The sequence below is a fragment of the Phytophthora cinnamomi genome (genome assembly GCF_018691715.1).
Source record: "Phytophthora cinnamomi strain GKB4 chromosome Unknown Contig123, whole genome shotgun sequence".
NCBI lineage: Eukaryota > Oomycota > Peronosporomycetes > Peronosporales > Peronosporaceae > Phytophthora > Phytophthora cinnamomi.
This window is the reverse complement of record NW_027151056.1, coordinates 350,368-360,740: the sequence shown is the minus strand read 5'-3', so window position 1 is coordinate 360,740 and position 10,373 is coordinate 350,368. Positions and strand designations below refer to the sequence as shown.

Below are 10,373 nucleotides of genomic sequence, written 5' to 3'. Positions count from 1 at the left end.
TTTCTCTGCGACGTGGCGGCGTTACCGACGACTCAAACGGCCGCTGAAACGCCACCGACGACTCGGGACAGGCGCCGATGACTCATAGGTTCGGATCTTGCCAGTAGGTTCGCACCGTACTTAGCGAGCTGCAACCGCCCGCTCTTGACTTGGGACCGTCGACGAGTCATCGTCACCGGCCTATTTAGGCCAATCAGCGATCGGGGAGTTTAGTTCAATGACTGGCGATAGGTTGTGACTTGCCAGTTAGCGCCGGCGCCTCGAGTCTTCTTCGCCCCTCGTCCCGCCTTTGGGTTTTGGCTTCGGCTTCATTTCCCGATACCACATGCAGTGGATGCTGATGTTTCGAAAAGCAGAGGCTATGTCACCATCCATCACACAGACACGAGCATTCGGGTGGGCGCGCTTGGACTTCAGGATCTCGGTTGCCACCGCGTCGCAATGTGTATACTCCGGCTTAACGATGCTGTCCTGGTCCGTACAGTCGTTGATGGAGGTGCCTTCGGGGTACGACAGATCGTGAATCGTTCGACCTGTAACATTGGTGTCCTCGCCACCCTTGTCGACCACTCCGAAGGGGCTGGTGATTATCTCGGGCCATTGCTTGAGGAGGTCCCGATCGAGCACCAGGCATCGCCCTGCGCCCTGCTCCTTGCGGATGTTCTTGCGGAGCACATTGAGACGGTCTCTCGCCGACCCGTGGTTTGGTGGCCGTTGTACCTGCCGCGGAGGCGTCTTACTTAACCGGACTTTAACACCTCCATGAACGATATTCTGGAGCTCTTCTAAATGTTCGCAGCCCCTGCACACTTCGTTCAGCACAGCTGGCACCAAGCTTTTGTTTGGTCGGTAGTCGTTAACCGTCTGCCCGCGCACCATTTCGACAAAAGTTGGAAGGGAGGCGCCCGACCGCCGTGCATACTCCGATAGTGCCTTCCGCAGCGGAGTATCAAGAAGAAACTCGGGCCCTGCCACTCCCGGTCGCGACAGCGGGTGTAGTGGGCCTACTTTGGCTCACTACTTTAGCTTACACGTCGCGCTACGTGTATGAGGAAGCGTAGGAGTTTATTAATAATTTGAATTAATTATACTTGAGTCCACAAGTATAATATAAATCAAATAAAACACCAAATAGGTAGTTTAAGGTAAAATGAGAACTGTATTGTTTGTAAATTGATCTTCCTCTAAAATCTGCTAAAAACTGTTTATCATCTATGAAAGGGTTGGCAGCGGCTGGCTGTCAGAGCCCCGCTAATATGCATGTCTCTGATTGGTAGAAAGATGCTGCTTTCTACCAATAGGATCTTTTGGGTATGTGTGGACCACTCACTGTGGTGGTCCACTTCAATGTATCCATTGGTGTGTCTTACACCAATGTGAGGAAGTATCTAAAACCTTTAACAGATATTTATCTGTTAAACCATAAGCGGCAATTGCCATGCACAAGTGACAGTTGTCACTTGTGACCGTTGTCATGCACAAGTGACTGTTGTCACTTGTGTGTGTAACCGTTACACCATCCCCCCGTTAAGCTTAGACGTGTCGGTATCGACACGTCAATTAATATTGACTGCTTGTCAATTGTTTGTGCTGGGGATTTCCGTGCTCATCTGCAATGAGCACGATCAAGTTGAAGACCACTATTGCAACAGAGTGTAAACTCTCTGTTGCTGTGTACAATGCGCGATAGCGCGAGGTGCGCCGCTACCACGGGAACAGACAACACAGTGTCTGTGTACGATTCTTCGATGTCGACCGCGTCTATGCGTCGACATCTCTAAGCAATTTCTGTTGCTTACCGTGATCGGGTAAGCAAACGCCAAAGCACTTCGAGTCCTTCTCGAAGTGGCAAGTATTAGCAACTCCACGCTGTTGCGGTGGAGGCTGGTGTCCGTGCGCCGTGCGCACTGTCCGTCCAGGTGGCGGTGCATATTAGCAACCGCGACCACAACAGGTATACTATATGTATACCTGAGAGCTTCAATGATCTCCGTGCTAATTATCTAGCACGCGAGTTGTCAGGCGTTGTAGATTACTACAGCGCTCGCACTACCTTCTTGCTGGTAGTGCGTGTTGGGTTTCGTACTCCTTCACCATGTCCGGAACGTCTTCCATCAGGACGTTCCGTGGTTCCCACGTGTCGTGTTGGGGAGGGAAACCTCTCCAACGAATGCGAAAACAATCCGGACCTCGGATTGTTTTCCTATGATCAGCAATTCGCTGGACGATCCAGCGAATTTCTCCGCGTGCGTCTCGCAGCGGTGGCGGAGGTGGTGGAAACACGCTCCGATGGTCAACGCCGTGTTGACCTTCATCTCGTGTTGCTCCACGACCAAGTGACGGTCGTGGAGTACTTTCAGAGCGCGGCGGTTGCCGCTCTGTTCCTTCGTGTCCCGGCTCTGGCGGTCTCCCAGACCGCCTTGAACGTGCCGGTCCCGACTGTATTAACTGCTCCAGCGCGACTACGCGCTGGAGGGGAGGGTTTCCCCTGTCGAGGCTGTCTCTTCGGGTCAGACGAGCCACTTGGCTCGTGCTGGAGGTATGGCTTTAACCGCCCGACATAAAATGTCGGGTGGAGCCGCATGCTAGACGGTATGTCTAGCGTGTATGCGTTACCGTGGCGTGCCATCACCGTGAATGGCCCGATGAAGCGCGGAGCAAGCTTGCTTGCTCCGAAATCCGAAACTGCATGTTTGGGCAGGTTTTGAGTAGATAACAAAACCAATGAATCCACGTTGAATTCATTTGTGTTGCCCCTGCCAATATTATCGGCGTTCAGCTTCTGTTGATCAACAGAAGCTGCAATCGTGTCCTGGACAAACCGAATTACGGCTTGTCTTTTATTGATAAAGTCAATCGCATCCGAGCTGAACTCGTTCAGCTCGCTCTCCGCAAGAGGCCCGGCCTCTGCGTGGTTCTTCGCGGTGTCTGCGCCCTGCGCAGACCCGTGGTCCTGTTCTTTGTGGAGTCTGTGCTCTGCACGAACTCGTTTTCCTGTTCTGGGGGTCAGCGCACTGCGCTGCCAATTCTCCTGCCAAGGTCTGCGCCCCGCGCAGACCTGGTTGTCGTGTTCCTTGTTGTCGCGGCTGGCACTGTGCAGGTGTCAGCGGCTTTTTGCGACTGCTGTGATGCAGTCGCAGATCCTCCCCCACTTAAAGTGGGAGCCACCACTCCGAGTAAACTCGGCAGACGGGGATGCCGCATGGCATTCACATAAAACGGTGTATGCCCGGTCGAGGCATGCACCGAGTTGTTGATGGCAAACTCTGCCATCGATAAGCACTCGCTCCAGTATTGGAACGAGTGAGCGTAGCTCTTCAACATATCGACGAGCACGCGATTCACGCGCTCGGTTTGACCGTCCGTCTGCGGATGGTCCGCAGTCGACATTGAAAGCTGGCTCCCAAGAAGTGTAAACACTTCTTGCCACAGGTGCGCTGTGAAGCGCGGGTCTCTGTCCGACACGATGTCGGACGGCATGCCATGGTGTTTGAACACCATGTCGACGAACAGACGGGCCGTCTGCTTCGCGGTCACCTCTGCCGGCACCGCAGCAAGATGTACCATCTTGCTGAAACGGTCTACAAAGACCACAACACCGGTGTTCCCTCCGCTGTCCGGGGGAAGACCAAAGATGAAGTCCAATGACATGGACTTCCAACACTCCGACGGAGTCGGTAGTGATTGTAATGGAGCCTGCGCAAACGGCGCAGGCTTTACGCGTTGGCACACCTCGCAAGCACGGACGTACTTGCGCACCCACTTGTACTGGTGGTGCCAGTAGAAGTCACGCGTGAGAAGGACGTATGTCTTCTCACGTCCGAGATGTCCCGCAGACGGGGCATCATGATACTCGTACGTGATCCTGAGTCGCAGGTCATGGTCATTTGGCACGACAACGCGATCCGCGTTGTCGTCGACTGCATTGTAAAGCAGTAGTCCGTCGTGCACACGAAAGCGGTGTGCACGCGCTCGAAGGTGCTTGGGCAGCTTCTGACGGGACTTGTCAGAAGGCGCTGTGCCATAGGCCAGCAAGAGCTTCGCGTCCGCGTCGTGCGCGTACGCGGCCTTCACATCGTCCAACAGAGACGATGTGGGTTTGCTCGATCGCATGGCGTCAATGGCATTGACGTCAACAGCTTCTGCATAGTCCGGCCGACGTGATAACGCGTCGGCCACCACGTTCAATCTTCCGGGTTTGTATTCGACCCGGAAGTTATACTCCGCAAAGAATGAGAGCCATCTCGCCATTCTTTTGTGAAATGTGGCGACTTCACTGCGGTGCGCAGTGAAGCATGGTCGGTGTAGACCACAAATGGTCTACTCCCAAGCAAGTACACTCGGAACTTTGCGAGTGCATACTTCATGGCAAGGAGTTCCTTGTCATGCACCGGATAATTACGCTCAGCTGCTTTCAGCTGACGCGACTGGTAATAGACGACACGATCACGGCCCTCGTGATCGTGCTGCATCAACGCGCATCCGATCGCGAAATCGGATGCGTCACACACTACGTGAAATGGGCGATCTTGGTCAGCCACTGCCAAGATCGGCGCCTCAGTCAAGCCCCGCTTGACTGTATCGAATGCCTTTTGGCAATCGGGTGTCCAATTCCACACAGCTTCTTTCTTAAGAAGCTGTGACAGCGGGCGGATCTTGCCCGCATAGTCCTCCACGTACTTGCACAAGTACGTGGCCAAATAAGGAACTGCCTCAGTTCCTTGACACTTGAAGGCGTTGGCCATTCGTTAATCACTCTGACCTTTTCTGGGTCAGGGCGGACACCATTCTTCCCTACGAGACACCCGAGGACGGGTATCTCGCTCGCCCCGAAGATACACTTCTTCAGGTTCGCGTAGAGCTTATGCTTTCGCATAAGCTCAAGTAGCTTTCGGAGATGCACCCTGTGCATCTCTACGTCGGTCTTCCCGTCCACAGCCCGGCTGTGGATGAACACATCATCGAAGTAGCTCGGCGCGAAGTCGCGCACCGAGCGCAACAAGTGCGTCACGCACCTGTTGAAAGTCGCAGGGGCATTCTTAAGCCCCTGTGGCATTACTAGCCATTCCCAGAGCATGCCGCTTGGCGTGCTCACTGCCGTGAGAGGGATATCGCTCTCACGCATTAGGATTTGATAAAATCCATCTCGCAAGTCGAGAGCACTGTAAACGGTGCTCCCGGCCATCGAATCGATGATAACATCTTTTCGTGGTATCGGCGTCTGCGCCGGTACCGTCGCATCGTTCAGCTTGTTGTAGGCATGAACGATGCGCCATCCGCCCTGTGGCTTCTTGACACAGAACGTCGGAGCACTGTGCGGGGACTTTGATTCCCGCACTTGTCCTGCTTTACGACGACTTTCAAAAAAGTCGTCGATCGCTTTCACTTGCTCTCGCGGCAGTGGCCACTGCCGCGTGACACAGTACTTCGTGCCCGGCACGAGATCAATCTCGTGCTGAATACCCTTATCCTGCGGAAGCTCCGCAAAAATGTCTTCCGGGAGTACGTCTTTGTACTCCCTCAACAATTCGTAATAGGGACTCGACTTCAGCGAGTCCCAACCTTGTTCCTCGAAGCGCTCTCGCTTCGTCTTCGCACTGAGAGTGTCTTCACTCTCCGTGGTACTTCCCATGAAGAGCTGCCTCAGCTCTTCGCTCTCGCTCGCCGTTCTTTCGCTGTCCGAAGAACGCAGACTTGCTCGATGCGTCCATCGTGCAAGTCGCGCGTGAAGCGCTTCCAGCTCATGGCTGGAAGCGAAGTCAACTCCGACGCCGTCGTCGGAGGACTAGCGAGTTCCATGTCACGATACTGGAATCCAGTATCGGTGCGCGTCAAGACGCTTAGCGTCTTGACATTCGGCGTCACCGCCGCAGTCTGCCCAGCAGACTGCTCTTGTTGCGTCTCGGTCCCGGACCGAGACTTGCGCAGCGTTTTCCGCTTGCGCCGTCTTCTTGTTATGCGGAGCCCGGCTCCGCACAGTTGTTCTTCTTGTCCAGGCCCGGCCGTGGACAGTCGTTCGCCGGCGGACCCTGTCCGCGGGCGCGCGGTATCAAGCCCGGCTTGACCGCATTTTCCTTCGTGCAGCCCGGCTGCACGGTAATGTGTCTCTTCGCCGGCAGACCCTGTCTGCGGGCGCGCGATATCAAGCCCGGCTTGATCGCATGGCGCTTCGTCGTGCAGCCCGGCTGCACGACAGCATGTAATTGCGTCAGTGCGGTACGTTTGCAACCGTCCGCACTGTTTGCAGCGTCAACTCCCGGAGTTGACACGCCTTCGTCACCTCGACGCCATTCATTGGCGGAGCCCCTCATGACCGAGGGTGCGTCGGCTCCCGGAGCCGACGCGTCGTTGTCGACCTGACCTCTTCGGGTCAAGGACTGTCCCTTACACGCTTGAACGTGGGTGTTGGTTGCCGGAACCAACACATCTTTTTCTTCCGACGTCGGCAGCATTGCCGACGTGGGTCTCACTTGTGCGCGCCCTCGCGCACTTCTTGGGCACTCCGGGACAGCAGCATAAAGCGCTGTCTCGACTGGTGAGCCGCGCGCACCTGCTGGTGCGTGCGCTGCGGTAACAGGGCCATCGCTCTCTGTTCCGCTATCGCGTCCGAAGCGCACGAGCGTGCGCTTCTTCCAGTCTATCACCGGATCATGCCGTGCAAGCCACGGCATGCCCATTACTACGTCGAACTTATCGTCCAGGTCCAGGACGATAAAGTGTTCGACAAACACTCGTTGTTTGTACGAGAAGCGCACGTTCACGACGCGCTTCTCGGTCTTCACGATGGCACCTGTTGCCAGTCGTACCTCCAGAAGACTTCGAGGTGTATCTACCTCCTCGAAGTCAAGTCTCGACAGGCTTCGTAGTCGAACAAAGTTGTTCGACGCGCCTGAGTCTACCAAAGCTCGAAGAGAGTCACTCGCTCTCTTCGAGTAAACCTTCAAGATGACTAGGTTCGGCCTGTCATCTTGTTTCTTACAGTGAGAGCTGGTCTCACTGGGGGCTGCAGTCCTCAGTGTCGCGTGCCCGATGTCGGCACGCGCGACTGCATTACCAGTAGGGCGCCCCGCGCCTACTGGATGTTCACGTTTTTTGTTTGTTCGCGGCGATGCCCGGCATCGCCACGACGGCCACTATTGTAGTGCACGGGAGCCGTGCACTCTCTGGCAAAGTGACCGATCCTTCCGCAACGGAAGCATCGCACATTATTTCCGTGCTGCTGGTGACCAGCTGCCGTTGCATTCGAGAGGTCCATTGGTTCCGGACCTCCCGTGCTCACTACCGGGCGCGGTTGCGACCTCGGCACGCTCGCATGCAGTTTAGCCTGCCGCAGGCTAAACTCTTCTTGCATTGCGAGAGTAATCGCAGCTTCGAGAGTACTCGGGTACTCTCGGAAGAGATAGGTCTTCACAGGCCCATCTCTCAGTCCCTTCATGAACGTGACGACTTTAGTCGCCTCGTCTATCGGGTTGGTCACGATGTTCGAGACCAAGTACCGTGCACGCTGCGCGTAAGCATGGACGTCATGCTTACCCTGCTGCAGGTCGAGGAATTCCGTCCTCGACCGGAATTCATTTTGCGGGGGCTCAAACGCTTGTTTGAGCTCCTCTTTAATATCTCGTACGTGCTAAAGCACGTAGGATCTGAGAGTCGGCGTCCGTACGCCCAACTCCTCGCTCGTCCGCCAAGACATGACATGGCGAACGCAACCTTTGACAACGGGTCGACGATACGTCGAGCCGCAATGGCTGTGTCGAGTTCGACAAGCCATCGGAGGAGAGGCTCGCCCTCTCTTCCTACATAATTGCTCACGCTCAATTTTAATGATTGAGCACGCGGTGTCGTCCCCGACGACGCCGTTGTTGAGAAGCAGCATCGCGCTGCTCCTTCATGATGAATCCCAGAGCAACACCATGTTGCTCTGTCGGCGATAGCGTACGCAACATTGTAGCTATCGCCGCCTCCCCAATGACTGTTGACAGTCGTTGGAGGGCCTCCCACTCTGGATCCGACAGGTGGGGGCAGTCCGCGCGTGCAACATGAGTTGCAGGCGTATTGGAGCTCTCCATGGGCACCTCCGTGCTCATGTGGTTCTCGGCTCCGCGTTCGTACACCTCGTACGAACGTCAAGTAGTCGGTCGTTGGACGAACTACAAAGTGCTACCAGGTGTAGTGGGCCTACTTTGGCTCACTACTTTAGCTTACACGTCGCGCTACGTGTATGAGGAAGCGTAGGAGTTTATTAATAATTTGAATTAATTATACTTGAGTCCACAAGTATAATATAAATCAAATAAAACACCAAATAGGTAGTTTAAGGTAAAATGAGAACTGTATTGTTTGTAAATTGATCTTCCTCTAAAATCTGCTAAAAACTGTTTATCATCTATGAAAGGGTTGGCAGCGGCTGGCTGTCAGAGCCCCGCTAATATGCATGTCTCTGATTGGTAGAAAGATGCTGCTTTCTACCAATAGGATCTTTTGGGTATGTGTGGACCACTCACTGTGGTGGTCCACTTCAATGTATCCATTGGTGTGTCTTACACCAATGTGAGGAAGTATCTAAAACCTTTAACAGATATTTATCTGTTAAACCATAAGCGGCAATTGCCATGCACAAGTGACAGTTGTCACTTGTGACCGTTGTCATGCACAAGTGACTGTTGTCACTTGTGTGTGTAACCCCGTTACAGCGGGTAGTTGTCCGGAGGCAGCGTAACGCCCGATTTTGCCATAGCCTGAGCCAGAGTGGCTCTGCGAGTAACGCGCAATAGATTGCTTCTTTCACGAGCGTTCGAGTGCATCGCTGCTGCGGCCTTGATGCTAATGACCGGGCGCAGGTGGCTTGGTCGCGGTGCAGTTCCAGTACGCAACCGGTCTTCTTCTTCGGTGGGGAACTTGACGCCACGGCTCGAAGACTGGTACATCGGTCCCGGCGACGTGACTGTCCGTGATACTGATTCTGTGGCAGAGTTCAGCTCGCTTTCATGAACTGATACACACGAAACATCTTGCAACGTAGTCAGAGCTGACGCTTCACGCATATGCTTAATTGAATGTATCGACTGTATGGTCGGTACTGGCTGTATGGCCGTGGGTGACTGTATGGTCAACCTGGACTGTATAGTCTGAGGTGTGGGTGGCTGTATGGACAACCCGGACCGTAAAGTCAAAATACCCGTCTGGGCGGTGCCGGTGCCGGTACAGTCCTCCTGACTCCCCGGTTGACACGGTGTTTTGGAGACGGGCGGGGCTGAGCGATTAGGAAAGCAGACGGTCTCGCGGAAAATTTCCCGCTCGTGCGCCGATTTCCATGCATGGCTGAGGCGGGGACCACTGGTAACTGGCCAACGCCCTGCCGGGCTACCAGCGCACGGAGCCGTTCGATCTCGGCTTGCAGGGCTTGTACTTGAGCGGGAACAGCATGGTCGTCCTGGCCTACGACTCCCTGTGTGGTTGCACTGGCCTGAGCCGCGGGGTCCTCGGTCGCGGCGCTCTCTTCGACTGCGGTACCGGGCGAAAACGATGCCATGAACTCGTGTAGGTCGAACCCGCCGCCGGACGCTTCGCGACCGCCACCGCCTTGGCTTGCTTGGTCTTCGCCGAGGTCACCGTCTTCTTCGGCCTCTTCGCAGGTGGAGCCGGCGGCTTGTCCTCCAGGTCGGAGTCGGAGTCGCGGCCGCTGTCACCCGTGGGCTTCCTTGGTGTCCCCGCAGTCGATGCCACCGTGGCGCGCTTCGACACCTTCTTCTTGCCCGTGCGGGCGTCGACCACAGCTTCACCAGAAGCCGGCTTCGATGTCGCCCGCTTGCTCGTGCGTAGCGGTGCGGGCTCGGACGTGCGCCTTGCAGGCGCCGTCGTCCACGGCTCGTCCGCACCCGTGACGTCCACGACGTCAGGAGGAGCGACGCCAGCAGCAGCCGCAGGGAGCTCGCTATTCGATAGAGACGTCACGGCCCTGGATGACGTGGAGCTGGGGGTGGCTTGGTCGGTGGTCCCGCGGGTGATCATGGCGTAGCTGGGTAAAGTAACCCCCTTCTTCGTTGCTTGCTTGTTGATCTGAAGACAAAGTGAGGGAAAACGCCACGCGTCCATCGGTTGGTCTGCGGTGTAGTCACCCCCAATGTACCGGTATGCACCGGTATACCGGAAGCACAATTCTGAAGTGGAAAACACAATTCCCTGGCTCTGCCATGGAATACAGCACTCACTATATCCGTTTCGAGAACCGATTTTTATACATTCATAAACACCATACGTCACAAAAGGAATACTTGACAGTTAGATTGTCATTTCAAGTTCTTAAGCGTTTGTTTTGAGCTTTTAAACGTCAGCCAAACGAGAAATATGAAAAGAATTCATTTTGTAAGGTA

The 10,373-nt window shown here is 55.0% G+C and overlaps 1 protein-coding gene across 1 annotated transcript; it reads right to left on the bottom strand.

Annotated features, from left to right (window-relative positions):
• Window positions 1-9,438: 9,438 nt before the first annotated feature.
• IUM83_17809 (Secreted protein) lies at window positions 9,439-10,011 on the bottom strand (the record flags this gene model as incomplete). Its single annotated transcript, XM_067942777.1, has 1 exon — window positions 9,439-10,011. The coding sequence occupies one exon, from the start codon at window positions 10,009-10,011 to the stop codon at window positions 9,439-9,441; it is 573 nt and encodes a 190-aa protein (XP_067780854.1).
• Window positions 10,012-10,373: the final 362 nt, after the last annotated feature.